The sequence below is a fragment of the Callionymus lyra genome, chromosome 10 (assembly GCF_982586985.1).
Source record: "Callionymus lyra chromosome 10, fCalLyr1.hap1.1, whole genome shotgun sequence".
NCBI classification, from domain to species: Eukaryota; Metazoa; Chordata; class Actinopteri; order Syngnathiformes; family Callionymidae; genus Callionymus; species Callionymus lyra.
The window spans coordinates 8,621,310-8,636,488 of NC_141827.1; the positions used below are offsets into that span (position 1 = coordinate 8,621,310).

The 15,179-nt window shown below is 37.4% G+C and overlaps 2 protein-coding genes across 2 annotated transcripts in view; both read left to right on the forward strand.

Moving 5' to 3' along the window:
- Positions 1–9,204, forward strand: part of tex264b (testis expressed 264, ER-phagy receptor b) — a 47,963-nt gene extending 38,759 nt beyond the window's left edge. Inside the window, exon 4 of the mRNA XM_087801278.1 lies at positions 6,717–9,204. Coding sequence (XP_087657404.1) covers positions 6,717–6,976 — 260 coding nt within the window. The 3' untranslated portion in view covers positions 6,977–9,204. The remainder of the gene's footprint in view (positions 1–6,716) is intronic.
- LOC148070144 (ubiquitin-like modifier-activating enzyme 1) overlaps positions 1–15,179 on the forward strand; it is a 280,272-nt gene that overhangs the window by 202,130 nt on the left and 62,963 nt on the right. The window lies entirely within an intron of this gene.

The window sequence follows — 15,179 nt, forward strand, 5'->3', positions numbered from 1 at the left end:
GCTGAAAGACAAGTTGTTGGCCGGGTAAAAAAAAAAAACGAGGTGACTTGAATAGAAATGACAGACATTAAAAAAATTAATGAATAAGGATAATAGAAATTTAAATTAAAAAAAAACCACCCATTAAATAGGGGTTGTGTCGATAAGAGAGTAAATCATTAATTAATTGATTTAATATATATGAAATATGATATACGTTTGATACAGATTGGACATTTTTATGAAGGTCTTCTTGCATTTATTTTTAATCTACATTAACATTTTTACTCCGTATCAAAGCAAAAATAGTCCAGATTTGCTTGCACTTGATCAATTTTAGTTTGATCCTAAGAAAGAAAAAAAACCTTAAAATAGATTTTTGCAGGACTTGTGTGAAGCTCTGAGTTGCAGGTTAACTGGACATTTAAAGTTGGAGGGGAAATAGTTCATTTACTGATGCCAGATCTGTCATGGACTAGCGACCTGTCCGGAGTGTAGCCCACCTTCTGCTCCGCTGGCTTCTGCAGGATAACAGGAAAATTGGAGAGTAGAAGGTTGACGTTTTTTGAGCCAATTTATGCTTGAGTGTGAGAGGACAGTCCTGGAGAGTCTTAACAAGATCCCAACTCAAGTGTCCGGACGCAGATTTATCCTCACACTTTTCTTCCTATGGTGGTTTTTGGATAAAATGGTGTTAAAAGATCGTTTTTATTCTATACTTATCTTTTTTTCCAATTAAATATTACGTTTTCATCCATTGTGTTGTCTCTGAGTCAAGATGAACGACCTCCACCTCTGCCCATTTGTTCATGGAAGCCAGGGAGGTCGTTCACCTTGACCCTTGACCCAGAGACAACACAATTGTTTAAAACATGAAATATAATTGGAAAAAAAAAGAAATGTATATAATGAAAATGATGTCGGGTTTCATCCAAGGGTCAAAGGTTGCCTTAAAGGATCAAACTTTACAATTCATAGTTGAGTTAACTGTGGTTCAGAAATCATCGTTTCTTTTCTGCTCTACGTTTGTTTGTTTTTCTGCCGATCGTGCCGAAGTCGCTATTATTTGCCGTTCGAGTTCAGGTTATGAGTTTCAATTGTTGACGCTGCACCCGCAGGATTGGACGCCCCGGTCTTAATAACGTCAGTCAACAAGAAGTCATTTCTGCAGCAATAACTGCTGCTGTCTTTAATAAAATCCTTGTTTTCTACACTTGCCCGTGAAACATCTGGAGCTCGTGTTTCTTCTATTGTCTCGCGCAGCAATAACCAGGAATCATAGTGAACGGCATCGTGGGCCACATGTGAGAAACTGGATCAGCAAGTATTTTTGCGATGAACACGTATAGTTTTCTCAAACTCAACTTAATCTAAACTAAAAACTTTTTCATTATTTTGCATGTGTAACTCATCACCTACAGAGATTATAGTTGATCTGATGGGTTGTCTTGGGTTACGCATAAATGTTGTGTATTCATTTGTAAATTTACGAAAACCGAAAGCATTGCCTAATTAGGATTCTAAGAATTTGGTTTTCCGATTGTAGATTTTTTTCGGCCCAGAACTGATCTTACGTAAATGTTATTTGTAAAGCGCCTTCCTAGACCAGGGTCACAAAGCATTTTAAGAAACTACAAACAATACACATGTAAAACTATATACTTTAAAAGATCAAGACACATAAGACAAACATAGGAGTCTCAGAAAAGCACTGAAACGACAAATAAAAAGATCTTAAGATGTTTCTTGAAGGAGTCAGTAGATCATCAAACACAGAGATCGTTCCAAAGCTTAGGAGCAACAGTCTGGAAGGATTTCTCTCCTCTGGTCCTGAACTCAGGAACCATCAGTAGATTCTGATCCACAGACCTCAGAGCCCGAGCTGGGGTGTAAGTCTGCATCAGATCACTGATGGAAGGTCTGACCATGAATAGATCTGAAAGTAGGAACCAGAATTTTAAAGTTGATCCTGAAAGAAACTGGAAGCCAGTGAAGAGTTTTAAGGATCGGAGAAATGTGAGTTCTTCTACTAGAGCGGCTCAGAATTCTCGCTGCAGCGTTTGTATTAACTGTAGGCAAGTCAGCTCTGCATTAATAAGCTGTTAAAATAGTAAATAAACTGTTACAATAGCCTTAACAAGTGTTTCTGAAACAAGAGTAGGTGCTAGAGTAAAAAGTGTAATCGTGTATTGGGAAGAAGCTCGCGATACATACCACGATACAGGGACAAGGACACCATATACTGTACATATTGCGTTATATCGTGATACTGTTGTAACAAGTATATATTTGTAGTATTGTCGAGTACTTGACTCTGGTGTTGCAGAATTTACAGACCACATGACTCTTGACTAAGTCGTAACTACTTTCATTTGTTTTGAAACCAAAATATGTCCAAACATCAGCTTTAAAAGCTACTGGAGTCACTGTATCCTCTCGTCCTCAGTCATCTCAAGGGATTTCATTGTCTCTTTAGCTGCGGTGGAATTTAATTGCAACACAAAAATGAACAAACGTGGTACTGATACAGTATTAATTGTCATTCAACGGATGAACCTAAGAACAAGTACCTTCAGGCGACATTTGTTCATTATTGAACATATTTAAGTCTCATGTCTTCAACATTGACGAGCGATTCTAACGATGACGCGTCCGTCGCCGACACAGGACTGAGTTCCGTCAAGACATGCCGGTGCTTTCGGAGTCGCAGCTTCACGATTCCTCGTAGGTGATTCATCAAAAGAAGAAGGCCACGCTCGCACTGAAGATACTCACTCTCAGGGAGACATTCTGGCTTTTATGGCACAAATGGGACACGGAAATCAAAATAGTGCTGCAGCTGCTGCAGGGAGGTGAAGTATGCCAACACCAGGAGGAACGTCTTCGCTTTGTTGTCTTTCTTGTTGAAGTGCACACCTCCACCAACTTCTTTAGGCCTGTTCGTGTATAAATATTCACATATTCATGCAGATTTTGACAGAATGTATCGAAACGCATCAGGATTTGAATATTATATATAAATACATTATATATAAATAATGTTTTGATTTAGAGAACACAAAGTCACCAAAGACTGTGTTGCAAGATTTGCCAAAACTTTGCCAACTGGCAAACAAATGTGGATTTTGTACCAAATATTGGAAGAGAAAGTTGGCGAATAAAAGATCTGGAAGACAATCATCGACATTAGTGGAATTGTGTTGAAAATGTCGTTACGGCAATATATCTCGATTTTTCTTCACGATACCATATAGATGTTTGAGAACACTATTCATTTATTTTAATTTTTGGCCTTTTAAAATCATATTTCTATTTTTTACCATAGTTATTTTATGGTTTACAGTTTAATAAAGTGTGTTAAGAATAAGAAAAAACGTTTTTGTTCCTTTTTGTGTTTGTCAGCCATTAGATGGCAGCAGTTATTACGTCCTCCGTAGCTAAATGATCAATGAAATCCTTTAAGATTCTGGCGATGACTGAGGACGAGAGGATACAGTGACTTCAGCAGCTTTTAAAGCTGATGTTTGGACATATTTTGGTTTTAAAACAAATGAAAGCAGTTACGACTTCGTCAAGAGTCATGTGGTCTGTAAATTCTGCAACACCAGAGTTAAGTACTCGACAATACTACAAATATCCTTGTTACTACAGTATCACGATACGTATCGTATCATAAGATTCTTACCAATACACACCCCTGGTCATGTGACATCAGTCAAGCTGGTCAGACCTTCACTAGTTCCCAAAACACGTATTCTATGTCTTACTTTTTTTAAAGTGAAAGTAACTTTTTGTTTAACTTTTCTACTTTAAGTTTGAGTACGTTTTTTAATTTGACAGACATTAATTGTGTCAAATATATACTTGTTATTTCGGGATTGCAATATATCGTAACCCAAGTCTGAAGCTCGTTCTTCTTGAAGTGAAAACGTAAAGAATTCTGTAATTAAATGCTACAAAAACGTTTAAAAGGACTTCTCATAAAAAGGCGACATGGCTATACCTTAAAATGGAGCAAAAATAAAACATTTTATATTAAATCTGGTTTTATTTTTACTCATTTGGTGAAGTTTTGAGGTAATTTCTATAAGATTTGGTAAATCCATTGGCCTGCGAATTGTCAAATAGTAAACGTGTAAATTTAAATCAATATATTTTAATGAAGAAAACATGTTATGTTTATGCTTATGTCGTACTTATCTTTACCTCCTCACCAGCTGAAATCGTGCAAAGAGTTCATGCATTAAAAACTCAGGGCCTCGAACGCAAGTTTGCTTCTGGCTGGTTTTCGTCGTCATCACTCGCCTCATTAAGTTCGACGTTAAACGCAGACATTGATTTTGAGAACAACCCCTTCAACTACACAACGGCACAGAAGGTCAGCTGACCTGCATCCAGAATGGATCAGAAAAATCAAGGGAAAAAAACACCAATATTCTGTTAAACCGCAGAAGATCTTTCTTTTTTCTGACCCCGTTCTAAGAGCGCTAGAGGAAGCGTAAACAGAAGAGGTTACTGGGTTTGTTGAGGGAAAATAAACACTAAAAATCAGTCTTTTATTTTAATTATATTTTTTAAAATGTGATTAATTTGCCCCTAACTTAGTTGTAATTATCACGATGTATTGTTTAATTAAACGTACTGCTGCTAATATGATGGTAGCTTTTTTACCTCGTCATCTCTGATTTAAGACCCTTTTTACCTTTACCTGAAAATCTGGTCGCGTGCACGAGTACTGTAGTGGAGGTCCGGGGGTTTAGAGAAGGAAAACAATGCGATATTTCCCTTTTGTTTATTCCTGCGCTTTGGTCCTGTCATATTCGTAGAAAAATATCACTTATAACGCTAAGTTTTGCTGGAATTGCATCGGTTTCCCGCAGAACTGAAGGGACATCAGAGAGGAGCCGCCGGCGTGTCGTGATTTGTTCAGGGAAAATAAACACTAAAAATCAGTCTTTTATTGTAATTATATTTTTAAAAATGTTATTAATTTCCCCCTAACTTAGTTGTAATTATCACGATATATTGTTTAATTAAACGTACTGCTGCTAATATGATGCTCGCTTTTTACCTCGTCATCTCTGATTTAAGACCCTTTTTTTTTAGCTCCCGTCGTAAATATTTAAAACTAGCAAAGGTTTTAAATTAAAACCCACAAATATGTTTCTTTACAATCGCAAAACCAGGGCTGCACGGTATTGAAAATAAGTGCGATAATCAATATTGTTGTCTTGAATTTCGATATTAATGCGTTTTTTCTTTTTACCTTTACCTAAAAATCTTGTCGCGTGCACGAGTACTGTAGTGGAGGTCCGGGGGTTTAGAGAAGGAAAACAATGCGATATTTCCCTTTTGTTTATTCCTGCGCTTTGGTTCCGTCATAATCGTATAAAAATATCACTTATAACGCTAAGTTTCGCTGGAATTGCATCGGTTTCCTGCAGAACTGAAGGGCCATCAGAGAGGAGCCGCCGGCGTGTCGCGATTTGTTCAGGGAAAATAAACACTAAAAATCAGTCTTTTATTGTAATTATATTTTTAAAAATGTCATTAATTTGCCCCTAAATTAGTTGCAATTATCACGATATATTGTTTAATTAAACGTACTGCTGCTAATATGATGGTTGCTTTTTACGTCGTCATCTCTGATTTAAGACCCTTTTTTTTTTTTGCTCCCGTAGTAAATATTTAAAACTAGCAAAAGTTTTAAATTAAAACCCACAAATATGTTTCTGCAATATTTCCCTTTTGTTTATTTCCGTGCTTCGGTCCCGTCATAATCGTAGAAAAATATCACTTATAACGCTAAGTTTCGCTGGAATTGCATCAGTTTCCTGCAGAATTGAAGGGACATCAGAGAGGAGCCGCCAGCGTGTCGCGATTTGTTCAGGGAAAATAAACACTAAAAATCAGTCTTTTATTGTAATTATATTTTTAAAAATGTGATTAATTTGCCCCTAAATTAGTTGTAATTATCACGATATATTGTTTAATTAAACGTACTGCTGCTAATATGATGGTAGCTTTTTACCTCGTCATCTCTGATTCAAGACCATTTTTCTTTAAGCTCCCGTAGTAAATATTTAAAACGAGCAAAAGTTTTAAATTAAAACCCACAAATATGTTTCTGCAATATTTCCCATTTGTTTATTTCCGTGCTTCGTTCCCGTCATAATCGTAGAAAAATATCACTTATAACGCTAAGTTTCGCTGGAATTGCATCAGTTTCCTGCAGAATTGAAGGGACATCAGAGAGGAGCCGCCGGCGTGTCGCGATTTGTTCAGGGAAAATAAACACTAAAAATCAGTCTTTTATTGTAATTATATTTAAAAAATTGTGATTAATTTGCCCCTAAATTAGTTGTAATTATCACGATATATTGTTTAATTAAACTGCTAATATGATGCTTGCTTTTTACCTCGTCATCTCTGATTTAAGACCCTTTTTTTTTTAGCTCCCGTAGTAAATATTTAAAACGAGTAAAAGTTTTTCAAACGGCATCTTTTAGGTACATTCATATCAGGGCGGCTTAAGTGAGACGTTTCTTTTTTGAGGCTTATTTATCTGCTGATTAAATTAAACATGAAGCTCGGGGAGAAAATCCAAAGCAAACATTCTGATTTGGGTTAGATCCGGGCTCCGGGAATTCAAAACCTTCCAGTCGGTGGTTTTCTCGGTGCAGTGTTTGTTTCCTGCTCGTCTCACCATCTGTCCGTCCTCCTCCCGGCTGCTTCAGGTGAAGACTCCAACAGCGAGTCCTCCTCGGGGAGCGGGATGGTCCTGTCAGACAGCCGAGAATCCTCCTCGCTTCGCTCGCCGTCTGTCCACGGCGGCGAGGAGAGTGACCACGGAGGAGGATCCGGCGCCGAGGGAAGCCTGTGCAAAGAGCCGGACTGGGACGACGAGACACCTGCTCAACTTAATGAGGACTCAATTGTGAAGCACTTTGAAGTTCCGGATCAGAACCTGATGGACGTGGTGGAGGACGAGGAGTGAGCTTTTTTTTAAGAGAGATATTCTGTGTGTTCTAGTCCAGCTCGAGTCCAGTAGGAAGGACTTTGTTCAAAATTCTGGACACACAAGAAGGGATTTATTGTTGAGTTCAAAGTATTAACATGGTTTATAAAATCTCAGTTCCTTCGTTCCAGGACCTACTTACGAAAAGTATTTCCTCCACTTAAAGTTTGTAATTTACCAAAATTTTCAACTTTTGTTTAAGTTCAATAAACACTTGTTGTAAAGACCTTTGAAGACTGCGATGAAACTACGTCGGTCGGTCTGTCTTCGGGATTCCAGGAAAAACTTTTGACACACTTTGAAAAGCAAATTCAATCTCAGTTTGACCGAAAATCCCCGCCAACCAATCACCACCCAGGATACAGAACTCATGCTAACACTGTTAGCCAATAGCACGCCGTGTTTATACGTACATGGTTCCGGAATCCCTCTGTAATCTGAAACGCATTGTTCCAACGAAAAATCTCCGAAGTGTGATGCAACGAAGGAACGCTGTCGCTTAAATCGTGAAGGTGTTTTCCAGAATATTCCAAAGCAACTGGGTTTTTGGGAAAACCTTCTATTGAAGAGGCTTCTTCAGTACTAAAGAACGTCTTCCCAAAAACTCTTCTCCGTCTTTGGAACCTTGTGGACAACCATGAGTTGAATGAATGAGAGTCCAAACTGACGTTAAGAAGTATTTTCTTTTCCATTTCCTTTTCTGCCGATAATTACCTTTCTCAAGTTAGTTAGCAAGTTAGTGACATGACCGCGCTGCCTTGAAGCTTTTGAAATTGCGATAGATTTAGACCCTAATGGGACTCTTGTCTTTGCCGACAAATCTTTCGGTGATCCGGACATACACTGACGTATAGACTTGAAAGACCCACAAATATGTTTCTTCACAGTCGGAAAACTAGGGCTGCACGGTATTGAAAATAAGTGCGATATTCAATATCGGTGTCTTGAATTTCGATATTAATGCGATACCTTTACCTAAAAATCTAGTCGCGCGCACGAGTATTGTAGTGGAGGTCCGGGGGTTTAGAGAAGGAAAACAACGCGATATTTACCTTTTGTTTATTCCCGCTTTTCGGTGCCAACATGATCGGAGAAAAATATCACTTATAACGCTCAGTTTCGCGGGACTTGCATCGGTTTCCCGTGAAACTGAGCGACATCAGAGAGGAGCCGCCGGCGCGTCGCAACATCACCAAATCAATAATGAATCCACCTCCTTGTACATAAACACATAACCGTTTATAAATTACCTGACGCTAACAACTTAGCTCGTTAACATACGGCGAAGACGGACACGTTTACACTTGTTTGGAAGTTAAACGACAACGAGACATAGAAGTACAAATTGACAACTTTACAGAACATGACACTGATTTGTCAAAGTGCGCATTTAAGAAATGTTTGATTTATAAAATCAAAAATTATTAATTATCGCACATGTTTTCGATATCCATATCGCACGTGCCAATATCGCAATATGGATATTTTTCCGATATATCGTGCAGCCCTACGCAAAACGACGACAAACTAAAACGAAAGCACAATGGAATACGCTTGAAGATTATTTCAATGATGATTTTTAAGTTTATAAGAATGAAAATGATCAGTAATATTTGAGGAATCGCTTCCTAAATGGTGCTTTTAGACTGAAATGTAAAGTTTCTACCTCTTACTATCACTGAGCTTATTGGAGTAGCATCGTTAGCAATGGTGCTAATTGTGTCACTTTTTCCTTTTTCTACGGCCTGGCAAGTTAAGAAAGGTTCCTGGTCTTTGTCAGTACTAGTGATGTGCTGGTGAAGCTTCATGAAACAGTGTCATGTTGTTCAGAGGTCAGTAGGTGGCGCCATCAGTTTAAAAATGACGTTTCATTAGAACAATTTTTCAAAACTAAGTGAAATTGTGCACAGGCCGCCATCTAGTGGACTCTGAAGATAATGATGCTGCTTCATGAAGCTTCATCAACACATCAGTACCTCCTACTTGAACAATACTCGAGCGGCCATGATGACATCACACAAAACATGGATCCATCCAGTCACACAATCATTTACTGTTTAAAAAAAAAAAAAAAAAATTGTCAAGTGCTGCTTAATTGTTGTTGATCTGGATTCTTTTAATTCAGGGAACATTTTTTGTTAAATTTGAGTCACTTTGTATTTGTACTTTTTGACACCTTGAAAACAAATAAAAGTTTTCTTATTTTATTTGTGTCTCGAGTCATTTTTATGGTATAATTACTTTAAAAAAATGTGTTTCATTAACTGTTTTCAAATGTGTGTGTTGGTTTAAAATTAGTTTGTGTTCCTGATGGTGTTTAATTAAATGACACGTCACTGCAAGAACTGTTTGAATCAAAATACTTTGTATTGAATCATAGAATCAGGAAGAAAATGCACCTTTTTTTTTCCTGCCGTCTGTCTCTGAAATAACAGCTGAAGCTCGGACCTCCTGACGTCCTGCTGCCTGTGATGTTCGTCCAAACGCCGTCCTCACCTTTATCTTCGGAAAAAAAACAACACACACACAAGCAGGACCTCACAACGGGACACTTTCAATATGCGGGAACTACAAAGAGAAGTGTGTGTTGGTGTGTGAGGGGGGTAATCAATGTGAGAGACATCCTGCGGGTCGGAAGGTTTTTTTTGTTTTTTTTTATAAAATGGCCTTTTAGACGTGGTTCTCCCTCACGACTCGCTCTGATGAACCCAGAAATATCTCTTTTGATCATGAAGTAACTTCTGGAGAAACAACAGTATTATTACCTCCTTTAAAGTTGTTATGTTGCCATAATGACGCTGTTTGTGTTTGTTTGAAGTGTTTTTTTTATGTTAATACGATTTATTCAGTAAATAAATACAAGCTCGTGAAACTCAGTTCAAATAAGATCTGGAATATTTTATATTATATGTATTTGTTCATCTCTGGGTCAAGATCTCCCAAATGCCAGAAAACACATGTGTTTGTGGTATCCCTTGTGTTGTCTCTAGGTCAAGGTGACCCAGATGCCTGAGAACTAAGGTGTTTGTGGTATCCCTTGTGTTGTCTCTTGGTCAAGGTGACCCAAATGCTGGAAAACAAAAGTGTTTGAGGTATCCCTTGTGTTGTCTCTAGGTCAAGGTGACCTAAATGCCTGAAAATTAATGTGTTTGTGGTATCCCTTGTGTTGTCTCTAGGTCAAGGTGACCCAGATGCCGGAAACCAAATCTGTTTGAGGTATCCCTTGTGTTGTCTCTAGGTCAAGGTGACCAAAATGCCGGTTTGAGGTATCCCTTGTGTCGTCTCTAGGTCAAGGTGACCAAAATGCCGGTTTGAGGTATCCCTTGTGTTGTCTCTAGGTCAAGGTGACCCAAATGCCTGAAAATGAATGTGTTTGTGGTTTTCCTTGTGTTGTCTCTAGGTCAAGGTGACCCAATTGCCTGTAATATATGTGTTTGTGGTATCCCTTGTGTTGACTCTGGGTCAAGATGAACGATCTCCACCACTTCATATAACTGCATGAGACAACACAAGTGATACCACAAACACATTTGTTTTTGGGCCTTCAGGTGACCTTGACCAAGAGATAACAAGAGGGTTTATGTCATTAAAAAGACAGGTTTATGGGGGAACGAGACCCTCAGGAAAAATTAAATATGTCCAGTTTAGATTGTTTAAAACAGAATGTATTACATCCTTAAATATTTTTCATTTAATTCCCAGCTCCTTCAGCTGATTGTAAGGAGGCAGAAAAGAGGCCCGAAGAAATAAAAATGATGAGAAAAGTCTTGAAGTTGAAGTAAGCCAACTAGTGGCCGGAGGTTTAATTGCACCACACAAATGAATAAACGCAGTAGATATGAGTGTTAATTTTAAATTAAAAAATCCAACTATTTTCTTCTATACACACACTATTAGAATATGAACCGTAAAATAACATGTTATGTTATTTCAAATGTCAAATATCGAAACAGTATCGGTAATAAAAGTATTTTATTTACTAAACCCCTAATGCTAAGTGTCAATGCTAATTCTAAATCACTTGTTTCAGTCTGTGAAGAACGCTTGTGTTGAATAGTTTGATGGTACTGATGCTTTTATTTTGAACTTGAAGGAGGGATATCTCTTGGTTCATATTTGGCCCCCCACGCTGGTTTTCTACTCGTCAAATGTGGCCCCTACACGTAAAAAGTTTTAGAGATTGTTTGCTTGTTTTTAATGCTATGTTTTCATTAAAAAACATTTTTAAACAATAAGTTTATTGTCGCGTCAATCTGTGCGACTCACAAGTTGGACTTTGTTCGTCCGACTCTAGACGTTCTCACTTCCAAACGAACCAAACAGCCCGTTAGCTTCACTAATTCCTCCATTTGCTTAAAACTTGCAGATCCCTTCTGTTAATGGGCCCCGTGCTGACCTTTCCTCTCCGCAATGTTCTTACAAATCGGGATCTATATCTGAGGAATACAAATGAGTACAAACGCTTCTGCTGGCCGTGATGGGCTCCAATCCTCCGAGGAGATGAGTTAAGAGAGACGGATGCGCTTTGAAAATGTGAAGAACAAGAAAAGACCTGAGGTGTTGTCTACCTTTCTTTCAAGTCGCTCACTGGACTGGGATGAGAAATAAAAATCTAAAGAAAAAAATATTTTAAAAGGATTGTGAGACGTTGCATGTTGGGATTGGAAATGAAAATGTAAAGTTACTAGTTACTGCCGATTAAATGAAAGGCTGTAAAAAAAATATTAAAGATTTCAGTTCCAGTCGGACGTGTCAATAAAGTTGTATTTGACCTTTGGCCCTTGAGGAAGTCAGCATATTGAGTAAGAATAAATCTATCTCTGAAGAATTTAGAGATTGAAAAGGAGCAGAGAGAACTTTTTCTATTGTTTATGGACTTTATTTATTTTTTATTTTGCTTTATGTTTAATGGATGTATTTGTTGTTCTAGATATTTACTGTATATATTGTCTTACATGATACATTTTTGTATTTTAGTTCTTGTTGTTTATATCACTTGTAACAATATTAATATTATTATTTTTGTTTCAGATATTAGTGTTTGTTTATATGTTCCCCAAAACTTTTTTTTAGTTGTGTTAATGTTCAGTTATTTAATTCTTACGCTTGTTGAAGATGTTCTTCACTGTTTTAAAGAACATTAGTTATTACATATTTTAAGTTTACCTCGATTCATATATTTCTCTGGTTTACATGCAATTGTGTAACATTTTTAAAACGCAATCATAAACATTTTAGGAGATAAGACCATTTTTTTTCTATCACCTCTTTAAATTGGTCTCATACAGGAAACAAAACATGTCATTTATAGTTCATTGATGTTTTTAATATTTATCTTTCTGTCTTTGTTAATGTAAATTTTGTTTTTGTTGTTATTGTATTGTTATTTATGTTGTTGTGTACGTATGTCCAAGTAATTGCATTGATTATTATTATAATGTTATTATTATTCTGTTTCTATTATTTATGTTTGGTCGACGTTAATATTTTTGTTTTTGTATATTTTACACTGCACTTAATATTTCTCTCCTGTATTGATATTTTTCCTGCAACAAAATATTTATAATCAAAAGTTGATTTTGTTGTTTGTTATATTGACTTGGTTGACATAAATGTTTTTGATGACTTGTTATAATTATTGTCACCGTAATCTCTGATGTCATTTATGTCTTAATATTTATTACTGATGTGTTGATGAAGCTTCATGAAACAGTGTCATGTTGTTCAGAGGTCAGTAGGTGGCGCCATCAGTTTAAAAATGATGTTTCATTAGAACAGTTCAAAACAAAGGAAAAAAGTGCAGAGACGCCATCTAGTGGACTCTGAATATAATGACACTGTTTCATGAAGCTTCATCAGACCAGAAAAAAAACATGATAAATAGAAGTAAAAAAAAAAAACACAGCATGTGAAAGATTCACAGCTGGTTCTTCCACTTGAGTCCACGTCTCCCTCGGATGGTTTATGTTTCATGATGCGATCCTACAGCTGTGTGTAAGGTTCATGTGATTAGAAATAAATTGGAAACGCCGCGGGGCAAGTCGGAGACGGGATTGCAATACTTGGGTCAATGGAGCCGCGAGCGTCGGCTTCCGTCCGCCGCCTGCTGGAAACACACCTGCGCTCGTCCTGCTGGAGTGTGTTTCAGAATTAATGAACGTTCTTCTTCCCCTCGGCCGCGGAACATCCTGACGGTTCTCAAACCCCCGCGCGTTTGTGTCTGTGGATGGACCATGATACCCTCGTGCAGGGGTCTCTAATGTGCCGGGGGGGTCATCGGAGGTTGATTTTTGTGGAGACTGGGCCGCAGACTCGGGTCTTTTTTTTAACCTTTTTGACGAATTTGATTGATTTCACTGTGATTTTCACGTCATTTTTGGTCTGATTTGATGTAATTTTACTATTTTATCAAAACTTTTTAAAATATCCCATTCAATTCTGATGATCTTTTTGATCCATGAATAATCTGACGTCGAACAACAGTTGAGTCCCTACACTCTTGACTTAGACCATCATTAGGGGCCACAGAAGGCCATTTTAGAAAGGTGTAAAATGGCCCGCGGGCCACGACTTTGTATATTTCAAATTCATTTTTTGGATTAAGTAAGTAAGTAATTTGTATTTATATAACGCTTTTACAGACCAACTTTACTAATCCTTCCAGAGAACTCCTTTGGGAAATAAGGTTTAAGTTTCAGAAAAACAAGAACAGCAAACTGTGAACATGCGAACAAAAGAACAAAGTGCAAACAAAAGAACAAAGGTCAAACAAAAGAACAAAGTTCATCCGTTCACTCTGCTCCTGTCCCCAAACTCAGAATTATACAATCTAATAGGACGAGGAATCAATGAGTCCCTGAGTCTATTAGTGTTGCAGTTTAGTTATTAGTTTAGTGATAGTTATGAGTCTCTTCGCTCCTGCGTGACGTCTTTTCCTCATTGAAACACATGTGAGTATCGGGTGCTCAAGATTCAGGATGTTAGCCTATTAGCATCTGCTAAAAACAATATCAAAATATAAACTTATTTAACTTTTTTTTCGGAACAATTTCTCATGTCGAGGCTTCAATACAAGAAGGACGTTACAGACGAGCAGTATATGGAGGTATTTGGATGTTTTTAAGTGTATTTTTGGACGAAGACGAAAACAACTGAGCTCCAGTCACTACATTAAAATGAACAAACATTTTTGTCTATAACCCTAAAAAGGAACAGATTATAAATGATCATAACTCTTAGTCGACATGAGGCTGAGTAGAAAATGAGTTAAGTTTAAATTTAGGTTGAACTATCACTTTAAGACTTGACTTAAATCACTCAGACTTGCTTTGCTTACTTTACTCTTGTCATACACTTATAAAATAAACACTCATGTCGATGTCTTTTACACACACTTACTGTTTCTCTTAAATTCTTATATTGTGAAGCATTTTCTGTCTTTCCAAAAAGCCTCTTCCTATCAGTCATATTGGCTGCTGGAGAAGAAGAACTTGCCTCCACTGACCTTTCTGGAAGATGGAAAGCGTCACAAACTTTTTCAAAACTCATTTTCTTCCCCTGGAAGACAGATAAGTCCTCACAGGGACCACCTTTACGTCGCCTTCTTCCCTTTCTTTCTTTGCAGACCGAGGACCACAGTGTCAGATTTAGAGGAGCTGATTCTCATCCCGGCTGCAGATGTACGTGGAGAAGACTTGAGGTCCTGAAGGATCGTACGGCTCCACGTACATCTGCGATGAGCAGATTATCATATCTGCATTTATTTATTGTGTAATTATAAATACTTTATTGAAGTATTTACTAGAATTATGATGAAGATAAAATATATCAATTTTTTTTTCTTCACACCTCTATTAATATTTGTTTCCTTTTCCTATTTTACCCTTTTCTTTGCATTATTTCCTTTGATAATACAGAGGTACTTTATACTTGAATTATACTGTTCTTTTGTTTGCACTTTGTTCTTGTTCTTGTTTTTATGACACTTAATGTACAGAACTAGAAACCCAATTTTCTTTCTTTCTTTCTTTCCTTCCTTCCTTCCTTCCTTCCTTCCTTCCTTCCTTCCTTCCTTCCTTCCTTCCTTCCTTCCTTCCTTCCTTCCTTCCTTCCTTCCTTCCTTCCTTCCGTCCGTCCGTCCGTCCGTCCGTCCGTCTATCCATTTGTTATTTCCTTTGATGTC